This window comes from Protopterus annectens, chromosome 6.part0 (assembly GCF_019279795.1).
Source record: "Protopterus annectens isolate FY-2018-M chromosome 6.part0, PAN1.0, whole genome shotgun sequence".
In the NCBI taxonomy this organism is placed as follows: domain Eukaryota; kingdom Metazoa; phylum Chordata; order Ceratodontiformes; family Protopteridae; genus Protopterus; species Protopterus annectens.
In genome coordinates this window covers 341,216,337-341,239,887 of record NC_056737.1, presented here as the reverse complement: position 1 = coordinate 341,239,887, position 23,551 = coordinate 341,216,337, and the positions used below count along the sequence as shown (strand labels likewise).

At 44.9% G+C, this 23,551-nt stretch overlaps 1 protein-coding gene across 1 annotated transcript in view; it reads right to left on the bottom strand.

The window, feature by feature from the left end:
* The window catches only part of LOC122804310 (galactocerebrosidase-like), a 553,356-nt gene that overhangs the window by 403,244 nt on the left and 126,561 nt on the right, over positions 1 to 23,551 (bottom strand). Inside the window, exon 7 of the mRNA XM_044074101.1 lies at positions 11,275 to 11,405. Coding sequence (XP_043930036.1) covers positions 11,275 to 11,405 — 131 coding nt within the window. The remainder of the gene's footprint in view (positions 1 to 11,274; positions 11,406 to 23,551) is intronic.

Below are 23,551 nucleotides of genomic sequence, written 5' to 3'. Positions count from 1 at the left end.
CACCCCTGGGATTCCGGATATTGGCAAAGGCTCTTGCCACCCCCATAGTGCCTTTTTTAGGCAAGGCTCAAATTCTAAACCTACCACCCTAGAACACAAAAAGGAAAAACTAAGGGTAATGCTGCTCAATGCCAGAAGTCTAAATCTCAAAATGCACGCACTCGAGGCCCTTCTCAGTATGGAGAACATCGATGTCTGTGCAGTGACAGAAACCTGGTTCAAGGCTCCTGAGAGCACCCCAGCACTATCAGGTTTTACCTCTTATCATACGCCCGCCCCAAAATCCGGACAATACCAAGAAAGGAGGGGTATCCATATTCATCAAGGACACCCACACCTCAAGACTGGTGGCAACGCGATGCATCGGAGACCATCCAGGTGCAATTAACCATAGGCAAGACTGCTCTGCAAATTGTAGCATGTTACAGGCCACCTCACAAACTCAGGAACCTCACATGGCCTTCCTCAAAACACTAGAGGGGATAAATGTATCACCAAACACCATCATACTAGGTGACTTCAATTACCCTAATATAGACTGGGAACACTACTCAAGCCCAAACACCCTAGCCCAAAAGTTCCTGGAATTCATAAACTCAAATGCCATGGAACAACTAGTCACCATCCCCACAAGAGGAGAAAACATACTTGATCTCATCATCACGAACATGGGAGCACAATGTTCAACACCGAAGTATACCCTCACTGGTGAGATCAGATCACAACTAATCTCGCTGGAGGTCCTCATCCCACCCCCACCTGAAATAAAAAGACCACAGTAGAGACCAACTCAAAAGCCGACTTCACACTTCTAAAGACTAGTGTGGTCTCCTTTAAGGCCCCGAGTCATGGAAAACAGTACTCAAGCCGCTGAATCACTTACAAATGCCTTCTACCAGCACCTGCAGGACTGCATGGATAAGGCAATCCCAAGCAAAACAAAGACTCTTTGTACCAAAGGCAAGCGCCCAGTCTGGTGGACCCCAGCCATAAACAAACTCTACAACAAAAGGAGGAAGCTACTACAAGATAGAGCAAAATCCTTAAAAGGTAAGACACCCTTGATCACTATAAGTAAAAAACTAAGAGCTCTCATAAAATCATCCAAAGCAAATTTCGAGAGAAAAATAGCTAAAGACTCAAAAGACAATCATAAGGCCTTCTTTAGCTATGTTAGAAACCTGGGAGGAAACTCCCAGATATGCTCAGAACTAGTTCAAAATGATGTGAAGATTACTGATCCTACAGACATTGCCAACATACTGGCTGACAGGTTCAGTGCAAACTTCTCCCCTCCCCAAAAGGAGGGATATCTCTACCAAGCTATTGCAGCCCCACAAAAAACCCAAACGCCAAAGTGAGAACTGCTTACTCCAAAGCAAAAAACACAGCATCCATGGGACCTGATGGTGTCCCCGGCTGTGTGCTCCACGAACTCAACGCTGAATCAAACCCACAGCTAGGACAGCTGTTTAATCATAGTCTTACCTCTGGATACGCACTCCAGGAGTGGCGCACTGCAACTGTGGTCCCACTTCACAAAGGCGGTGCCTCCACCGACCCTGGAAATTACCGCCCATTAGCTTGACAAGCCTTATCTGCAAAGCCATGGAGAGGATCATAATGGACCTCATAAATAAAGACATAGGGAATTTGCAGACTTTGGATCCATCCCAGTTTGGCTTTGTCAAAGGCAGATCATGCCTTCTAAACTTGGTTGACTTTTTCAAACAGTCACCAAAGCCATTGATGAGGGAAAGGCAGTCCATACAGCCTACCTCGATCTGGCGAAGGCCTTCGATACAATACCCCACTCGGGTATCATTGAAAAACTCATCAGCTTAAATGTTAACCCATACATCACAAGATGGGTTGCAAACTGGCTGAGTGACAGAACCCACAGGGTCAGAGTTGCTGGCTCCATGTCAGACTCAAAGCCTGTCACAAGTGGTGTACTACAGGGCTCAGTCCTGGGCCCACTCTTGTTTGGCATCTACTTTTCCGAAGTACAAGCAAACACAGGAGGGTTATGGCTGACAAAGTTTGCAGATGACTGCAAACTGGGCGCCATAGTAGAAAACACATCTGACACAGATATCCTTCAGAAGGATCTCACAGAAACGGATAACTGGTGCCAGAGCCATGGCCTAAAGTTAAATGCCAAAAAATGCATAGTCATACCCTTCGGGAAAAACAAGGTTACCCCTAGCTACCAAATAGGTGGAAATCCACTGAGCACAGAAGAAGTTATCAGGGACCTGGGGACCCAGGTTGATAGTAGTCTGTCATTCGACACCCATGTAGCTAAAGTAGTTAGGAAGACCTTCTACATTGCCCACCTTATCATGAAGGGATTCTCATCTAGATCAAGGGAGGTCATAGTCTCCCTATACTCATCACTCATCAGACCAATGATTGAGTACAACGCCCCATTCGGAATGTATCTGACCCGACACTTGCAGCAGCTGGAGAGGCCACAAAAGTTCCTCACCAAATGGATAAAGGGTCTCAAACATCTGTCCTATGCTGCCCGACTGAAAGAACTCCAGCTCTATTCAGTCGCTTACCGCTTGCTCAGAGGTGACCTTTGCCTAACATACAAGGCCATGTCAAACCCAGATTTGATGAATATGCTTCACCTCAAAAAATCTAGATCCATCAGAGCCACAAGGGCAGGAGACTTAAACCTCGACACGGCTATTAATAGGACATGCTGGAGGGATAGATTCATCACCCAAAGACTCCCTATGCTGTGGAATAAAATCCCGGTATATGTGAGGCAGAGCACCTCGCTGGCCTTGTTCAAGAGAAATCTTGACCAATGGATGGGAGATCGCAGATATACCCCAGGGATTACCTCAGTGTCACTGCTCGACAGAGGCACAGCAAAATAATGGGTATAGTTCCCCATACTAAAGGGGTGGCGTAAGCCACAAAACTATGGGCTAGGCTTGCAAATGCCCTCGGGCAGATAGCCTAGTATGAACCTATGAACCTTAATCAAGTCCCTCTGGTGATGGGTGAAATGAGTTAAATAATTCAGGGCTGAACGAAGCCGATGCGAGCACCTTCTTTCCAAACCTGTCTACAGCTCTAGATTCATGATTGGAAGGGTAGACAGACTAACTCTGCTCTGCCAGTTCTTTCTTGGTGCTGGCAGCCACCACAACAGCATCAACTGGAACCACCTTGGACTAGAAGGTTTTATCTGAAGAGGGGCTTAAAAACTTGTCAGCTCTTTGGGCCACTGGCTCCATGGTACCTGGCTCGGAAGCCCTGCTGGCAACGAGATTAATTAAAGGGTCAGCGGGGGGGGGGCACCCAAGAGGTAGATGGGCCCATACCAAAAGCCTCAGAAACACAGATTCCTCTGAGGACGGGGAACTGGGCAGACCAGCCACCCTTAGGCTTTAAGGATCTCTAGTATGTCTCCGAAGGAGACATCATTGAGTGGCAACCTTGGGGACCCATCCCCTTCATCGGCATCCGTGTTCTCGGAAAGGGACTCCATGGGGGAGTCCAGATGCCTCCTCTTATATGTCCTCTTCTGAGGATCTTCCTCCGCAAGAGGCTGGGGGGAAGACTCAGAAGAAGAATGGACCCCTACAGGGGAGGATCCCCCCCAGAGGCTAGACTGGACGGGCTGACCAGGAGCAAGTTAAGTGGGTCCGCCTAAATTCTTGGGCTGGGAAGGGAGACCACGAGCAGGGGAGGCAACTCTGACCGCAGAGAGTGAACTTTCCACTGCCCGGAGCATGGAGGGGGTGGTTGAGGCTCTGTCCCCCTCTCTTGCTGATAACACCACAACAGAAGAGGAGACCGACCCTGCCAGATCCCCAAACCCTCCAGACAGTGCCGGGCCAGAGGCGTCAAGCACCAAAGCACCGAGGGGCAGAGAACAGTCCAAAAACCCTGGACCAGAACCCACCCCCATGGAGTCCGGGGCAGCAACCCAAACTTGTGGGCCCGCCTGTCCCGGGAGAATGGGAACATCACCAGCCATAGATCCTGATGGGGAAGGAACCAAAGGGGAGAACGATACCCCAACTGCCTCCGCACTGCACACCGGTCCCTAAAAATCCAATCCGTGTAAGATCGGATGAGGAGAAAAGTACAGTTGTGTACACTTACCATAAATGTAGATGTTAGAGTGTCTTCACTGTTGCAGTCATGACTGTAGGGTTCTCCCCTGCCGGCAGGCAGTCCTCGGTCAGCCAGAATCCCAAAGTCTGGGTCCGGCGTCGGCTGTTCAGCCATGCTCCCTGACGTCAGAGCGCCAGGAGTACAAAACTGACAGCCGACGCCATGTTCTCCAGTTTTTCTTGCCCCAGATGTCCCTTTGCAAATACACCTCAGAAGAAGGGTGAAAAAAGGAACCACACAAAAGAAAAAATAAGAGGGGACAGGAGGGAGGGAAACCCAGACTGCAACAGTGAAGACACTCGAACATCTACATTTATGGTAAGTGTACACAACTGTACTATGTTCATCGTGTTTCACTGTTGCAGTCATGACTGTAGGGTTGAATCCCAAAGCAGAATAAAAGGGAGGTGGTCATAAAGTAGAGTGGGCGGCTAAAAGGCCCTGCAAGACTGCAGAAGCAAAGCCTGCCCTAGACTTAGAGTAAAGAGGTAGATTGTAGTGCTTAGAAAAAGTATGCACTGAACTCCAAGTTGCAGCTTCCAAAATGTCCTTGGTAGGAACTCCTCTGAGGAAGGCAGCTGAAGTGGCAGCAGCTCTGGTAGAGTGAGTCCTTATAGTCCCTGGGATTTGCTTTCCATGGTGTGAATAGCAAAATCTGATGCCATGAGCAATCCATTTGGAAATGGTCTGTTTTGAAATAGCTTTACCTTGGGAACTTGAAGCATAAGAAACAAACAATTGCTCTGATTTCCTGATGTCCTTGGTTCTGTCCGGGTAAAAACGTAGTTGTCTGTGTACATCCAAGGAATGCAAGATCCTTTCCCCCTTATTCTGAGGAGTGGGGAAAAAAGTTGGCAAGTGAATAGTTTAATTTAAAGCCACTTTGGAAATCACCTTAGGCATGAAAGTAGGATTAGTCCTTAAAGACACCCTGTTTTGATGAAAAATAATATAAGGTTCCACAGCCATGAGAGCTTGCAACTCCGAAACTCTCCTGGCAGAGGTCAGAGCTAACAGGATAGTTGTCTTCCAAGATAAAAACTTGATGTCAGATGTGGCAGCAGTCTCAAAGGGAGGTAAGGTGAGTTTTTCCAAAACATAGTTGAGATCCGAAGCAGGAATGGAAGGAGATTTAGGGGGCCTTAAGTTCTTAGCTCCCATGAGAAACTGTCTCATGAGCTGGTGGGATTGGAGGGTCTGTATTATAATGAGCAGAAATAGCAGAGGCATGTATCTTTATGGAAGAGAAAGAGAGACCCTTTATGTAAGAGGTCTGTCAGGTAAAGTAAAATCAGAGGAATGTTAGGAATAAGAGGATCAGAATCCTGAGCCTGCATACAGGAACAAAATCTTTTTCATTTTCCTGCATAAGATTTTCTAGTGCTAGGACGTCTGGCTTCTAAAATGACATCCATAACCTGATTGGGTAGGAGAGAATGAATCAAAGACCCTGGATTAACCAGGCCACCAGGCTGAGAGTTTTGACATGGGAGTGCAGAACCTGACCCTGGTGTTGGGACAGAAGGTTCGGAATCTGTGGTAAAACCCAAGGGGGCTCCAGGCAAAGGTTTTTCAGTGTTGGGTACCAAAACTGTAGAGGCCAATTTGGGCCCAGCAAGATTATCATTTTGGGCTTGTCCTGTTTGATCTTTAATAATACCCGTAGAGGAAGAGGCGGAAAGGCATACCCAGAGAGGTTTCTCCAACTGAATGACAGTGCATCCACTTTCCAGGCTAGTTTGTGGAATGTCCTGGTGCAAAAAATCTGTAGTTGATGATTGAAGTAGGATGCAAAGAGGTCTATGTGAGGACATCCCCAGACTGCTGTAATCATGTTGAATATTTCGGTGTCCAGCATCCGTTCGTGTGGATCCGATAGGTTTCTGCTCAGACAGTCTGGCAGGAAGTTTTGCTTCCCTGGTAGAAACTGAGCTTGAAGGTCCAAATTGCAAGCTAGAGCTGTGTTCCAAAGATTCATGGCTAGTCTGCAAAGGGGATAGGAATGAGATCTCCCTTGCTTGTTTATGTACCACATAACTGTGGTGTTGTCTGTCCATATCAGTAGTTGTCCTGGTTGTAGAAGATTCTTGAAGGCCAAAATAGCTTTCTGAACGGCTAACATTTCCTTTAAATTGATATGCAGGTGCTTCTGATCCTCTTTCCAAAGGCCCTGCAGACAGTTGCCCTGAAAATGGGTTCCCCATGCATAATCTGAGGCGTCCATGGTTAGAATCTGAGTGGCAGGAGGCAGAGAGAAGGGTCTTCCTTTATTTTGAGTACATGCCTTGGACCACCAAAGGAATTCCTTTTGAAGACAAGGCAGGATGGAGATCTGTATGTCTAAACTGTGGCAATGCTGAGACCATACACTTTTTAGGTACCACTGTATTTTCCTCATATGTAGTCTTGCATATGGTACGAGAAGGATGCAGGAGGCCATATAACCCAAAGCCTGCAGGAATCTCCTTGCAGATAGCAGAGTTAATGTTGCCAAGGTTTTGAAAGTTGAAGCCAGCTGTAATTGTTTTTCGTATGTCAGAAATGCAATCTGGGTTGTTGTGTTTAGAGCAGCGCCCAGAAAAATTATCTGTTGTGAGGGTGTCAAATTTGACTTTTTTATGTTTACAGTGAATCCCAGGAACTTGAGAAGATTCTGAACAAACTCTAGATGCTGGAGTAAGACATCCTTGCTGTCTGCCTGAATAAGACAGTCGTCCAGATAAGTGTAAATTTGAATTCCCTTGAGTCTGCAATAAGCTACTACTGGAGCCAGGCATTTGGTGAAGACCCTGGGCGCAGTAGACAATCCAAAGGGCAGCGCAGAGAATTGATAGTGCCTCGATCCGGCCTTGAACCTGAGGTATTTTCTGCATTCCTCCCTGATGGGAATGTGTAAATATGCCTCCTTTAAATCCAAAGTTACCATCCATGCATTTCTGGTCAGCATTGGAAGTAGCTGCTGTACAGTAAGCATCTTGAATTTTGGTATCTCGAGAAAAGTGTTCAAGACTGACAGATCCAGAATGGGTCTCCATGAATTTTGCTTCCTGGGGACTAGAAAGAGCCTTGAGTAAAAACCTTGTCCCATCTCTGAAAGTGGAACTAGTTCTATGGCTTTCATAGCCAAGAGAGCTTCCACCTGGTTTAAGGCCTCTAACCATTGATGTTTTGGAAGATCTGGCCATCCGCTTGGTCTTGGTAGGGTATGAAAATGGAATTTGTAACCTCTTGAAACCACATCCAGAACCCACTTGTCTTGGGTTATAAGAGTCCAATTTAGGTGAAAAAGAGAAAGTTTTCCTCCGAGAGGGGCTTCCAGGCAAGAAGTTCCTGCAGCCCAACAGAGGGAGTCATTGAGTCTGTTTTCTATGAGCTTGCAACCTGTCCTCTCCTCCCCTAGGGGTTGAAGCAGTCCACTGTCTTGGACTATAAGAGGCTTGTGACCGAGGCCTTCCTCGGGAGCGTCTGTATCTACCCCTCTGAGGCCTGTCTGAATTGGGAAAGGACCAATTTTTTGTAGGCCAATTCCTACTAAATCTGGGTGGCTGTACTTGTAAGAAATCCTTAACTGTTTCCATGGATTTTGCCTTGTCCTCCATCTTCTTTATCAACTCTTCAGCTTTAGATCCAAACAAAACATTATGCTGAACAGGAGCATCCAATAATTTAGCTTTTACTTGATCTGGCAAATTTCGTTCCTTTAACCATGCATGCCTTCTAATGACTGTGCCAGAGGCAGCAGCCCTACAAGAAGCCTCTAAGGCATCAAATCCACAGTGTAAACCATGCTTCCCAACTTGTTCAGTGGCATGCATTAAGTCATGTAATTCCTTATCATCTGCACAGGCGTAAATGGAAGTAAGCTTTTGTTTTAAAACAGACAGGAGAAATTGCTGGTATTTCAGCATATGAAACTGACAATTTAAAACCCTAATAGATAAAGTAGCAGAAGTGTACACTTTTTTGCCCCATCTTTCTAAAGATCTGGAATCCTTCTCAGTGGAAATGGGGTTTTTAGCAGAAGCGGCCTTAACCCCCTTAGGACCCTGAGAAATGGTTTCAGGGTCAGCAGTAGGATTCTTGTATAAAAACTGGTGGGAATCAGGAACCCTATAATATCTGTCTGGTTTAACAGGAGCTGGAGGAAGAGAGTCAAGAGATAAGTTGGCCTCCGAAAAAGCATCATCCACAATATCTAAAACAGGAGGGATAGCCAGGGGTCTATGCTGGGGAAGAAGAAAATCCCTTAGTCTTTTCTTAGATTCTGAGTACGCCTGTCCTTCCCAGTGAAAATGTTCCCTCATTTCATGCAAAGGTTCCCCAAAAGAGAAATCCTCAGGGGGAGAAGCTGAAGGAATGGATTCCTAAGCATCAGAATCCTCATAAGGAGGGAAAGAATATTCCTGGTCAGAAGAAGAAACTGAAGAAACAGAAGCCTGATCAGAGGAGTCATAATAAACTTCCTGCCTTGGCCTTTTATCTGGAGGGGGATGTGATCCCCTAATCATAGTAAGTAAGTCCTCCGCCATCTTAAGAAACTGTTTCTGAGACCTGGGTGCCGGATCAGAAGAGGCCTGGGCTGCAGTCTTTGATTTGGAAGGAGTCTTTGCCTTTGTCTTTGGCTTTGCCTTTATTAGAAGCTGAGTAGGCCTGAAAACCCCTTCGGAAGCCAGTACCTGCACAGTGGCTCCGGACCCATCCAAAGGAGCATTGTCCAAAGGTCCTGCAACAGAAATATTCAAAGGCCTAGTTGGCTCCTCGTGGGAGTCCATTTCGGCCATCGGTTCCGAAATGGCCGACGACAGGGGCTGCAAAAGTGCCTCACTGACGACGGCCGAACCTGAAGCTGGCTCTGCTTGTACAACATAGTCTGATTTGGACCTCGGAGGCCTGTCTTTATCCTTGCGTCGTTTGTGAACTCCGGTAGCCGGAACCGTATCCGACGACATTTTATAATTAAAACGCCTGCCGAAGCAATGAAATGCAAAATCGTACCTTCATTTAATCGTACGTTGATTGAATCTAGCACAAAACCGACAACTAGCTATGTCGTGGTCAGGGCCTAAGCAAGGAATACAGTAAGAATGAAAATCCTTATGAGGTATTTGCTTCCCACATGAAATACAATTATTAACTTATTCTGACATCGGACTGGAGCAAGAAAAAAGTTTCCCCAACGGGGTACTTAGCTGGAGTAGGAGAAGAAAGTCTTCGGACTGAAGTACTTTTATAAAAAATTGTCAGGAGTCAGCCGACCGGCACTAGCGAACTGCTATCACCGCACGGCAAGAAAGACTGGAGAACATGGCGTCAGCAGTCAGTTTTGTACTCCTGGCGCTCTGACGTCAGGGAGCATGGCTGAACAGCCGACGCCGGACCCAGACTTTGGGATTCTGGCCGACCGAGGACTGCCTGCCGACAGGGGAGAAACCTACAGTCATGACTGCAACAGTGAAACACGATGAACATGTAAGTGGGGAGTGGGAGATAGTTCCCTGGGCCTGTGGGTCAGGGAAGCCAATAGCCCCAACTCAATTTGAGCCTTTAAGAAGGACCGCATCATCTTGTCCATATCTATAGGGAGAATACACCTGGAAGATCGGGAGGAGATGGAGGACCTCGCTGGAGAACTGTGCTGAGACCCCAAGGATCTCTTTCTGCGATTTGGAGAATGGGCCCTGAACAAGGGGCTAAACAACTGTTCCACACTGGGGGGCTCCATAGAAAATTCCTCCATGGTAATGGGATCTTGCAAGGTTCTCGAATCTGGCCAGCTTGGGCCAAAGTACAGTAAAGGATCCGAAGGGGACAGATCTCGAAATTCTCGGATCCGAGGAGGTCAGATCTGTAGCAAGTGCATCCTTATTCATATCCGAAAGCCTAGTGGTAGGAGTCTTGGATCCGGGAGTCGAGGGCAAGACCTTCAAATCCAGAGACCTGGAATCGGAGGCCTTGGATCCTGGGGTGGACTCACTGGAAGTTCTCTGATCCGAGGCTCTCACATCCGACTCCGCATTGGCTGGAGTCAGATCTGGGGACCTGGGATCTGACAGCCTGGGTAGTTTAGAGGGAACCTCCCCTGCGGAAATGGCAGAGGAGGGATCCCTTTTCTTATGTCTAGGGGAGCCCAATTTGGTTAAGGTTTCTATGACCAAAGGGCCCCCCTTGACCATGTCTTTCAATAAAAGCTTGTTTCGGTGGTCGCCCAAGGCTCTGGGGTTGAATACAGTGCAAATGCCACATTCAACCTCCAGATGGTCGCCGCCAAGACAATAAAGGCACTCCTCATGCGAGTCGGAGGCAGGCATCTTCCGACCACACGAGGATCACCTCTTAAAACCTAAGGTTTTCTCCAAAATGGAAATACCGAATGCAAACAAAACCCAAGGGACAAGGCAAACCACAAGCCAGAAATGCAATCTCCCAAGATAAATAATGCCTACTTACAAACCACGAGGAGCTGAGCGAACTGCGTCTGACTAGCAAAAGCGGCAAACGAGATCTGAGGGGGGTTAGAGGGCAGCACAGCATTACGGAAGGGGAGGAGCTTGAGCTAAGCTGTTGTCTAAAGTATGCTGGCTCAGATCAGACGTCGGATCCAAGACCCTGATGTGATGAAAGGTGACTAAGACACCATCAGATCCACCCCCAAGTGCTTCAGGCAGGGACAGCCCCAGTGGTCAGCCTATTGCATATCCCTTCCCCTGCACTTTACCATGTGTTTTTGCAGGGGTATACTAAGAAAGCTTGAAGCTACTCTGATAGCAACTCCAGGATGACCTTCTCCCCACTGATGGGGAATGGATGGGACTGATGACTGACAGAGAGAAGAAGAAAATGGGCCTGATTTTCTTAATCAGAAATAAAAAAAAAAAAATAGCAGCTTCCACTTCCCCAAAGCGAAAGCGCAGGAGAACACAGAGTAGTAGCCAAGGGTTGGGAAAAAGGACAGATACACAACATCAGATAGGCAATATATTTTTAAAGGTTAAGGGAAACATTAAATGCTCAATCAGCAGGTATCACTTGGTTTCATTTATCCAAGCAAGTGGAAAATGAAATTTGACAGCATGGAACACAGCAGTATTCAAAATGCTACAGAAAGAAAGACATAAAAAGAAACACATATACCCTATAATTTCAACTGCTTCCTGCAGCTCAGAATCCTGTAATATGGAACGGGAAATGGGAAGCCAAAGGTCATCACTGGCCACGATTTTCACCCGCTCCAGGCCATACTTGTCTAGGGTATATCTCAGCATCTGGAATGTAAACACATGCAAGGTAGTAGTGGAATGCCATAGACAAGACACATGCAAAAAAGTACAATAAGAATGCTGCTTTACAGCAATGTAAAAATTCCTGTTTGAAATTTTACATTTTTGTTTGAAAACCTAACATTTCAGTCACTTCAAAAATCTTATTTACAGTTTTTTTTCCCTCTAAAAGCCAACATTTCTGCTAACACTCAGGATTTACAACCTGTTTTACTTCAAAAGAATGTTTTCATAAGGATGCTGACAGATAAGACAGACTTAGAATTGCATTTTTGCTTTGACCCTGTACGCACTGTGAAAAAAAAAAAAAAAACTAAAATATGCCCCAAATACTAAACACAAGTGCATCAAAGAAAATGGCCTAATCTTGGCCCCCATACATTTCCAAAGCACTAGTAACCACTTCTGTATCAGCTCTAACAATGTATATGCTTTTCATGTTTTCTTTTACTGCTCTAGAACCCTGCCCCCTCATTATTTCATACAAGTACATAAAGCCTCAAGCAACTTCCAATTATAAAATTGCAGCAACAAGACCCCTTTGCTTCAATGTCCTTAACCTTAACTGCAAGTCCAATCTTAACATCTGAAATTATAGATACAGAGTGCACTACAACTGGAGTTAGGACAACAGTTACAGCCATAATTAGAATTGGACTCATGAAATACAATCTCTGCAGCTTTACCTTCTGCCTTACTCTGTATGTGTTGCCATGTTCCACTTCATATAGGATGTGGAATTAAGTGGAGAGGTAAGGAAAATATATATGTAACATTATGATTAGAGTCACTGCTTTGACAGCTGCCAACTGAGGGTTATGAGCAATTAGATAAAGTATGATCCTAAATGAGATGACGGCAGAGCCCCCCCCCCCCCATTACCCACAGGTTCACTGAGCTTTGTGTTAACAAGTAAGGAGGCTCAGAAGAGAAAGCCTCTTATTGCAGCATGTGGGATGGCTTTGTCCCCACAGGAAACAAGGTATTTATAATTAGTCTGTGAAAGCCATTCAAAAGACAGTTTTTGATGAAATGAAACCACCAACTTTGACCCATATTGAATCCTGGCATAATATTGCACTATAAGATATGATGTGAATATTCACTGGTTTATTGATGCAATTTAAATTTTAGTTATGCATCTACAAAGTGGCTAGTCTCACTAGGCTCAAAAGCATCCATGTGGTAGAAGATTTATAAAATAAAGGACAATAGGATTAAAACTGAAACCCACTGAACTAGGAAGTTATGCACCTTGGATAAATAAACACTGGAGGGATTATAACAGTTTCCTCCTAATACAATTATGTATAACCATATGCTACAGGCTTTTGCAGTTGCCCCACTGTAGATTTGATCTGGGACACTCCCCCAGTCCCATATCTTTACCACATTCTACCTAATAAACTCTTTCTGCACTTGCTTTTAGTCCTTTTTAATTTAATTGCATTTTTAAACTGTGTTTAGTCTAACATTGCTACATACTCAAGTGTGCTAGCTTGCACTACATATGAATTATTTTTTACTACTGTCTTAGCTACTTTTCTGTATATTAAAACAAAACAAAAAACAAAAAAAAAATAAAACTGTAAGCCTGTTTCTTACCTTTCCTGTAACTAGTGTTCCAGATACACATTTGCTGCATCCAAGACTGTATGTAAGCTTCTGAGCCCCCCAAGCCTTTCTGTGTTCGAGGGAAGCCTTCTAGCTTATCAGTGGGAGTGGTAAGCATTTTCTAACCTGTCTACCACATAAGAAGTGGTTCTGGCCCAGAAATTGTAGTTATTGGCCATTTGGGCAATCTCTTCCATCTCTCTCAACTTTCTGATTTGAAAGCCTGCATTTGCACTTGTTTCTGTCCTGTAACTCTTCTAGTGCAGTTACAGATTCTTAGTTTTAGCACTTAAATTTGCTTATTCGTGCTCAGCACTCGTTCAGAACTTGTAAGCACTAAATAAGTTACTAATAGTTACTATAGCACTCAACCTTCCTCATTACCTAGAGGAGAACTGTTTTTGTACTTACTTTTCTCACTTGCTTGGAGAAAAACAGCTCTTGTACTCACTTTCCTCACTTATCTAGAGGAAAAAAATTTTTTTATTCAGGCATGTCCAAGGGTCAGCTCCCAGTGTTCTCTCCTGTCTGTCTGATGAATCTGGGCATCTTGAGGGAATGTAGAAATTGCCTAATGTACACAGACAACTCTATCCTCCTACCAGCCAACACTACAACCTGTGAGAGATGCACTCATCTAGCCAAACTGGAGGTAAAACTCTCTCCAACCAAGACTGAACTTGACAGTCATGAGGAGAAGGTAAACATTTGCACCACACCACACTCATCACAGTCTCACTAAATCTACACCACCAAAATCCACACACAGTAACACAAAAACATTCGCGGAGGCTCTCAATAATAATCTGTCTAAGCAACAGAGACCTCCAAAGCTGAAACGCAAGCAACCTCCATCCCCCAACACAACCCAAATGACACAGCCCACAGACTCAGTGTACAACTCAACCACAGCCAATAAGACAAAACAACGTACCCAACACACTAGTCATAGGTGACTCTATAGTCAGGCCCACTGATGTCCTACTCACCAGGCTAAACAAGGAGAAAATTACTGTCAGATGCCTTTCTGGTGCCAGGATCCGCCACATAACCCACGCACTCAGGTCACTCCACAACAAGTACAAATAAGACTCTGTCATTGTCCATGTTGGTGTGAATGACCTGAGACGCATCTCCCTAGACTACATGAAAAGAGACATGGAGGAGCTATCCGATCTTGTAGCCTAGGCAGGTATGACCCTAGCCCTGAGTAGCATTCTGCCATCACCCAGAATGATACCGCAGTACAAGGACAAAATGATTGACTTCAACAATTGGCTAAGCTTCTGGTGTCATTCCAAGGGGATCCAGTATCTGTCTGCTGGGATGACATGGTAGACAGACCACGATGCTTTGACACAGATGGCCTGCACCTGTCGCCCCTGGGATTCTGGATACTGGCTAAGGCTCTTGCTGCCCCTATAGTGCCTTTTTTAGGCAATGTTCAAATGACAAATTCACCACTGTAACAGGAACAGGCAAGCAAAAACCGAGGGTAATGCTACTTAATGCTAGAAGTCTAAATCTTAAAATGCACTCACCTGAGGCACTCCTTAAAATGCAGAACATCGATATCCGTGCAGTGACTGAGACCTGGTTCAAGGATCCAGAGAGCACCCCTGCACTACCAGGTTATAACTCATACCACACTTTTCAGCCATGTAACCTGGACCGAAACACCAAAGGCAGAGGTGTGTCCATATTCATTCAGGATTATCCTCACCTCCAGGCTAGCTGCCCAGCATAATGCATCCAAGGTTATCCAAGTGCAACTAACTCTGTGCAAAACTGCAATCCAAATTGTAGTTTGCAACAGAACCCCCACCATGCCCCAGGATTCCCACTCCTCTTTTCTTGATCTACTGGAAAATATTAGGGTTCAACCAAACACCCTAATAATGAGCGACTTCAACTACCCCACCATTAACTGGGAAAACTACTCCTGTACCAACTCCTTAGCTCAACGCTTTCTGGAATTCATAAACTCCAATGCCCTGGATCAACATATCCACATCCCCACCAGGGGCAACAATATCCTAGACCTAGTCATTACCAACATGAGTGACCGGTGTTCCACACCTGAAGTCAACTCCTCGTTGGTCTGATCCGACTATAAGCTAATCACCCTTGATATCCACATCCCGCCCCCACCCCCCATTAAGGAAACCACAGTAAAAAAATTCTCCAAAGCCAACTTCATGCTTCTTAAGACAGAAGTGTTGAACTTCATGACACCCATGCAGATTGACAATACAGTTACAACTGCTGAATCCCACACAAATGCACTCTATAACCACTTACACGAGTGCATGGATCGTGCTATCCCAAACAGAACCAAGATGCTATCCTCCACAAAAAGGAAGCCAATCTGATGGTCCCCTGCCAACTGTACAACAGAAGGAAGAAACTGTTGCAAAAGAGTAAAATCCCATGAGTGGAGGAGCTCCCTCGTCAGCCTCAGTAAGAAGCTGAGATCCCTTATAAGATCCTCATAAGCTAGCTACGAAAACAAAATCGCCACTAATTCTAAGGACAACCACAAAGCATTCTATAGCTATTTCAAGAATCTAGATGGCAACACCCAGATCTGCTCCGAGTTACAGCACAACGGTTCGAAAATTACAGAACCAACTGATCTTGCCAACATCCTGGCAGACAGGTTCAGTGCTAACTTTACGCCCCCTCACCCCCTAAAGGGCCCATATCTATACAGGAAGAATGCAGAGTCCCTGTAATCACAACTACGCAGGTAAAAGCTACACTCTCTAAAGCCAAAAGCACAGCATCCATGGAACCGGACAACATCCCAGGCTGTGTTTTACACGAACTTCAGAACAAACTGGCTTCCCACTTAAGCACCATGTTCAATAATAGCGACGAAAGCAGGCTTTGTGCCCACTGAATGGCACACAGCAACAGTTATCCCACTCCACAAAGGGGGAGCCACCACTGATCCCGGGAACTAACGACCTATTAGCCTGACGAGCCTTGGTCTGCAAGGTCATGGAATGTATCATCATGGAACTCATAAACAAAGACATTGGTAACCTCCAAACTCTGGATACCACCCAGTTCAGGTTTGTGAAAGGTAGATCATGCTTCCTGAACCTGACAGACTTCTTTGAGGCAGTCACCAAAGCCGTAGATGAGGGTAAGGTGGTTCACACAGCCTATCTTGACCTCGTCAAGGCTTTCAACACCATCCCCCATTCTGGAATTATAGCTAAACTCACTAAACTAGGTATAAATCCCTATTTCACAAGATGGGTTGCCAACTGGCTCACTGACAGAACCCACACTGTAAATGTTGCAGACTCCAAATCTGACCTCAAAGCAGTGACAAGTGGAATACCACAGGGTTCTGTCCTGGGACCTCTCCTGTTTGGTACCTACTTCTCTGAAGTATAGGCGAACACAGAAGGCCTCTGGCTAATGAAGTTCGCAGATGACTGCAAACTAGGAGCCATAGTCAAGTCCCCAAATGATGTGGACATCCTACAGAAGGGCCTCGCTGAGACAGATACCTGGTGTCAGAGCCAAGGCCTCAAGCTCAATGCCAAAAAGTGCTGCGTCATCCCCTTTGGTAAAAACACTGTACCCATGAACTACCACATAGGCAGCAATCTACTTAACACCAAATGTGTGATAAGAGAACTTGGGACCCAGGTGGACAGTAGTCTCTCCTTTGATAGTCACATCACTACAGTAGTCAGGAAGTCCTTCTATGTGCAACACCTAATCATAAAAAGGGTTCTCATCCAGGAAAAAAAAGAGGTCATTGTTCCCCTCTACTCGACACTCATTAGACCCATTATAGAGTACAACGCCCCTTTTGGAATGTACCTCACAAGACATCTGCAGCAGCTGGAAAGGCCACAGAAGTACCTCACAAAGAGGATTACTGGCCTCAAACAAATGCCCTACACTGACCATCTCAAAAAACTCCAGCTTTACTCCATAGCATATCTCCTACTCTGAGGTGATCTCTGCCTAACATATAAAGCTATGTCAAACCCAGAGCTGCTGGACATGCTACACCTAAAGAAATCCCAATCCCTCTGAGCTACATGCTCTAGGGACCTAAACCTTGTTACCACAATAAACAGGACATGCTGGAGGGATAGATTCCTTTCCCAGAGACTTCCCATACTCTGGAACAGGCTACCCATCTATGTCAAGCAAAGTTCTTCATTAGCACTCTTCAAGAAAAATCTTGTTGAGTGGATGGGAAATAGGAAATACAACCAGAGGATCACTTCTGTGTCTCTGCTGGACAGTGGCAGATGGCGAAAGCCAGGGAACCTTGTTGGCTAGGCTTATGTAGGCCCTTAGGCCGATAGCCTAGTACCTACTTATGAACAGCTAGGGTTGCCATTTTTACCTCTTTTCATAGGACAATTTTGACTTGAGCAGTTTTGCCTTGTGGCGGGAAATAATAAATTTTAATTTCAAGACTGAATGCGCAAAAAGGGACAGAATGTATGCAAAATCCAGTGCTGTCGTACCTCAGAGTATTTCCCTTTCTTCCAAAGTAAAGTGATCTTGGCATTATAAAACAGGGGGCATAGGGTAAAGCCCACCCCTCAACAATGGAGGGATGCATCCTAATTAAAAAAATAAATAAAAATACTTCAAAGGAGAATAACAAAGTTTGACATTTGCTGTTCTGTAGTTTTGCCATATTTTTTGCAATTCTAGGACTTAAAGATACAGGTCTTACAATTACAGCATGAAGCCTTGATGGAACAAGAAAAATGGCAAATGTTTTGATATTTTAGGAACTAAATATTCTAACTACCCTATGAGACTTCTATTAAACACCATAAAATGATATAAAACAGCACAGATTATTTTAACTGTACAATAAGACCATTTTTTATAATAAATGAAAGCAGGTTATTAGATGATATGTACTCCAAAATCTCATATCCAAATAAAACATGCCCACTGAGCATCTAGAAGGTGGCGATCTTAAGTACTTAAGGTTTAGAAAGGTAAATCAGAAATAAGCAACATAAAACACTGAAGAAATGGAAAATGGCATTCTGGAAGAAGAGGGCAGAAAAGGAAAAAGAAATTGATTTAACAAGTGTTTGCCACTGTACAAAAAGCAATCACAGAAATTCTGGGCTAAGTGACCAATCAAACAAAAGAATCACTGGTTGAACTCTGCTACTAAATTTTTCCCCCTGCAAGATAAAGAGAATACTGCAAAGCAAAAATGTCAAAATCTCTAAGTGGAGACTGACTTAGTCCATTAGGTAAACACATTGTGCAAGACACAGTTTTAATTTACTATTAAGCTCACATAAAACTAGGAACATCCCTGGTGATGTGAGTAACCATGATGCACCCCTCTAACCCGATTTCCCAATGCTTCTTATGCTGAAGGATGGTTTTCAAATGACCTTGATGTTTTTTCCTACATACATTTTCTAACCCCATGCATGATGACCATCAAGACATTGCCACTGCTACCCAGTTGTTAACCAGTGGAACAACACTTTTGGCACCCATTCATTTCACTTATTGGTCAGTGCCAGAGCGCATTTGTTTCCCTAATGGTCAAGGGTGGTCCCTGACATGCCATCAACAAGGCAGTCGTGAGAGGATTATTTTTTTTCTTTACATCCCTAACTCCACTCCTGATGGTGATAAAAGCCTCAGCATCACTGTAAAGTTTAGCAGTGTTCCTCTAGCAGCAATGTGTGCACTCCCACTCACACCATGCTACAGCCACCTGGATCAAGCCCCTCTCACTGCTTTTAGTCCAACAAGACACTGCCTCCACCTACCCCTGGAGAAGTAGAGCCAGCAGCTGGACAGCCACCAAATCCCTCCACACAGGCAGGTATGCTGGGACAAAAGCTGTACCTCTCTTATACCTCCAACCAGGTCTTTCAGCTTTGAGACACTAATCAAACTTGGGTCATCTGGGTCTGTCAGGGCTCCATTTCACCACACCACAGTATCAGGTTCTCTACTGGTTTGATTTTTACAATCTATTTAATTTCTGTGGCTAAAAGTAGAGAAATTCAATATGAGAAGAGATTACACACTTCACATTAAGAAGTACAATCCTGGAATAAGACCTACTAGTGTAAGCATTTGGGCAGACAGTACTAACATTAGTTTTTCTGGAAAACTTGGTGCCACTGTGGAAAATTAACACAACTGTACTATCTTATTTGGGAAGGGACACAGTAACAGTAAAAGCAAACCATAACATAACATCCAAAAATAATTCAAATCGACATTTGGTTACCTCCTAGATGATGAGCAGTTAAAAGAATCCTTGAAAAAGAGCCATGCCAAAAAGTACAGTTTTGTACCTACCATAAATGTAGATGTTAGAGTGCTGACCCTGCTGCAGTCATCATACTTGGGTTATCCTGTCGTCAGGCGGTCCCGCAGTCGGCCAGATTTCCAAAGTCTTGGTCTGACGTCGGTTGCTGTCGCCTCATCCCTGACGTCAGTGCACCAGGGGTACATATACTGCAACCGACACCATTTTCTTCAGTTTTTCTTGCCCCAGATGTCAGGTGCCCCCAAAAAGGTGATCCAAATTAGTACCAAAAGGTGAGAACACTGTACAAACACAAAAAACCCTTCAGCTATAAGCAAATACATCATTAAGGCATAGCAAAGATTTAGTCAGTAGATCAGAGGGGTTGGAGGGAGGGTAACCTGGACTGCAGCAGGGTGAACACTCGAACATCCACATTTATGGTAGGTACAAAACTGTACTATGTTCATCATGTTACCCTGCTGCAGTCATCACACTTGGGTTGAGTCCCAAAGCTAAGGTAGGGTGGAGGCATTATAGAGGGTTAGAGGAGGCAATGAAACCCTGCAGAATTGCAGTGGCGAAGTCTGCCCTGGGCTTAGAATAAAGAGGTAAGTCATAGTGTTTGGTGAAGGTGTGTACAGAACTATTTCCTTGCTAGGAACCCCCCTGAGAAAGGCTGTAGAGGTAGCTGTTGCCCTGGTAGAGTGGGATCTAATGGTAGGAGGAACTGGTTTCCCATGATGAGTATAGCAGAATCGTATGCAATGGCCTATCCATTTAGAAATGGTTTGCTTGGATATGGCCCTCCCTTGAGAAGCTGTAGCATAGGAAACAAAGAGCTGGTCAGTTTTTCTGAAAGCCTTAGTTTTATCCAAGTAATATCGAAGCTGCCTGTGAATGTCCAAGGAATGCAGGAGTCTCTCACCTTTGTTCTGTGGATTGGGGAAGAAAGTGGGTAGATGGATGGTTTGATTTAAAGCTACACTAGAAACCACCTTAGGCATGAAGGTAGGATTAGTTCATAGAGAAACTCTGTCTTGATGAAAAATGAGGAAAGGTTCCACTGCCATAAGTGCCTGTAATTCTAAAATTCTCCTAGCAGAAGTTATTGCCAGGAGCAGGGCAGTCTTCCAAGATAGGAACTGAAGGTCTGCAGAAAAAGCTGGTTCAAAGGGAGGTAGTGTTAGTTTTTCCAGAACAAAGTTGAGATCCCATGTTGGTGTAGGAGCTCTTCTAGGTGGTCTAATGTTTTTTGCCCCTCTGAGGAACTGCCTTAGTAGTGGGTTTGAAAATAAAGGTGGATTTGTGTCGTAGTGAGCTGAAATAGCTGAAGCATGGATTTTAATTGAGGAGAAGGAAAGCCCTTTATGCAACATCTCAGCTAAATACTGCAGAATGTGAGGCATATGAGGCTGAGCTCTGTCTTGGCCTTTAGCTTGGTTCCAAGCAGAAAACCTTTTCTATTTGTCCGAGTAAGCCTTCCTGGTGCTTGGCCTCCTGGCTTCTAGAATAACATCAAGTACTGCTTGTGAAAGAGGGGCTGGTTAGATGCTTAATTGATTTGCCATGCAGCCAGATTTAAGGTTTTGATCTGGCTGTGTAGAATCTGTTTGTCTTGCTGCGTGAGCAAATGAGGTATTTGAGGCAATATCCATGGTGGGCTGTGAGCCATATTCTTCAATAGCGGGTACCAGTGCTGGCGTGGCCAGTCTGGGGCTACGAGAATCATTTGAGGTTTCTCCTTTTTGACCTTCAAAAGAACCTTTGTGAGAAGAGGTAATGGAGGAAAGGCATATGCTGTCAGGTTTTTCCAACTGAAGGAGAGAGCGTCTACTTTCCAAGCTTGATGGTGGAATGTCCTTGTACAAAATTTTGTCAGCTGGTAGTTTTGTGGACTGGCAAACAGGTCTATATTTGGTAGGCCCCATCTTTGAGTTATCATTGTAAATATTTGTGGGTCTAAGCTTCCACTCGTGGGGATGATGTTTCTGCTTAGGTCGTCTGCCAATGTGTTTTTCTGTCCTGGCAGGAAGTGAACTTGTAACTGAACTTGGTAGGCCAGAGCTGTGTTCCATAAGATTATTGCTTGCCTGCAAAGAGGGTAGGAATGTGTGCCCCCTTGTTTGTTTATGTACCACATTACTGTGGTGTTGTCTGTCTTTATTGCCAGTTGTCCAGGCTGTAGTAGATCCTTGAAGGCTGTCAGAGCTTTCTGTACAGCTAGCATCTCTTTTAGATTTATGTGCAGATTTCTTTGATCTGCAGTCCATAGGCCTTGAATGTATTGTCCTGCCATGTGTGCCCCCCAGGCATAGTCTGAAGCATCTGTTGTGATAGTTTGCCTGGGTGGGGGCAAGGCGAAAGGCTGACCCTTGTTGAGGTGGCATGCCTGTGCCCACCATAGAAATTCCTGTTGAAGGCAGGGAATGAGAGATATCAGTGTGTCCAAGCTGTGGTTGTGTTGAGACCATACGCTTTTTAGGTACCATTGTAATTTCCTCATATGCAGTTTTGCAAATGGCATTATCAGAATGCAAGATGCCATGAAGCCCAAAGCCTGCAGAATTTTTCTTGCAGTTAATTGGGTCTTTGTTGCCATTGTCTTGAAATATTGAGTCAGTTGTAATTGCTTGTCTGGTTTAAGATAAGCTTTCTGGGCCGTTGTGTCCAAGCTGGCACCCAGGAATGTTATTTTTTTGTAAGGGTACTAGTTTTGACTTCTTTTCGTTTACTGTGTACCCCAGACAATTTAGTAGATGCTTCACAAAAGCCAGATGTTGTAAGAGAATGTCTTTTCTTTCTGCTTGGATGAGGCAGTCGTCCAGATATGGATATATTTGAATTCCTCTTTGTCTGCAGTATGCAATTACTGGTGCCAGGCATTTTGTGAATACTCTGGGCGCAGTAGATAAGCCAAAGGGCAGCGCAGAGAATTGATAATGGGTTGAACCTGCAATGAAACGGAGGTATCTTCTGCAACTTTGTCCGATAGGGACATGCAGATATGCCTCCTTGAGGTCCGTTACCAGCCATGCTTCCTTGCCCAACATGGGAAGTAGCTGCTGTAGTGTTAGCATCTTGAATTTGGGAACTTGTAAGTATTTAGAATTGAAAGGTCCAGAATTGGTCTCCAAGCATTTTCTTTTCTGGGTACTAGGAAGTGTCTTGAGTAAAATCCTTGACCTTGTTCTTGAGTTGGTACCCTTTGAATGGCTCTCATGGCCATGAGAGCTGCAATTTGTTTTTGAGCCTCTGCCCTTTGATTTTGTGGCAGGTTTGGCATTCCTCTTTTTATTGGCAAGGTGTGAAAGTGGAATCTGTATCCTCGTAAAATTATGTCTAGGACCCATTTGTCCTTTGTGACCCTGTGCCAGTTCTGTGCAAATAGTGCTAGTTTTCCCCCCAGGGGGGCTGACAAAAGAGCTTTGCTTGGCCAGCTGAGGTGCAAGTCATTGAGTTTGCCTTCTGGTGGGTTGAGACCTGTCTTCTCCTCCCTTCTGGGTTGGAGTGCCCCATTGGCGAGGTTTATACTGAGCTTGTGGTTGTCCTCTGCCCTTGGGCGCCTGTATTTACCCCTCTGAGGCCTGTCAGTGGCTGGAAAGGACCACATTTTTGTTGGCCAGTTTCTGCTGAAGCAAGGGGGTTGTACCTGTAGGAAATATTTGACTGTCTGCATTGATTTTTCCTTATCTTCCATTTTCTTTAAAACTTCTTCTGCTTTAACACCAAAAAGAACATCCTGCTGTAAGGGAGCATCTAGTAGTTTTGCTTTAACATGATCAGGCAGACTTTGTTCCTTTAACCAGGCATGCCTACGTCTAACTGATCCAGTGACAGCTGCTCTGCAGGAGGCCTCCAAAGAATCAAACCCACATTGTAAGGTACGTTTGCCCACCTGCTTGGTGGCGTGCAACAAATCCTGTACTTCTTTCAATTCAGATTGTTGAGGGAGGGTGGTTATCTTTTGTTTTAACTGAGAGATCAGAAATTGCTGATACTTAAGCATATGAAATTGACAGTTTAGAGCTCTCATAGCTAAAGTGGCGGAGGTGTAAACCTTTTTCCCCCCATCTGTCTAGTGCTCTTGAATCCCTTTCAGAAGGTACTGGATTTTTAGCCATGGAAGCCTTAGCCCCCTTGGGACCCTGGGAGATAGTCTCTGGGTCAGCTACTGGGCTTTTGTAAAGAAAATTGTGGGAATCAGGTACTCTGTAGTATCTGTCAGGCT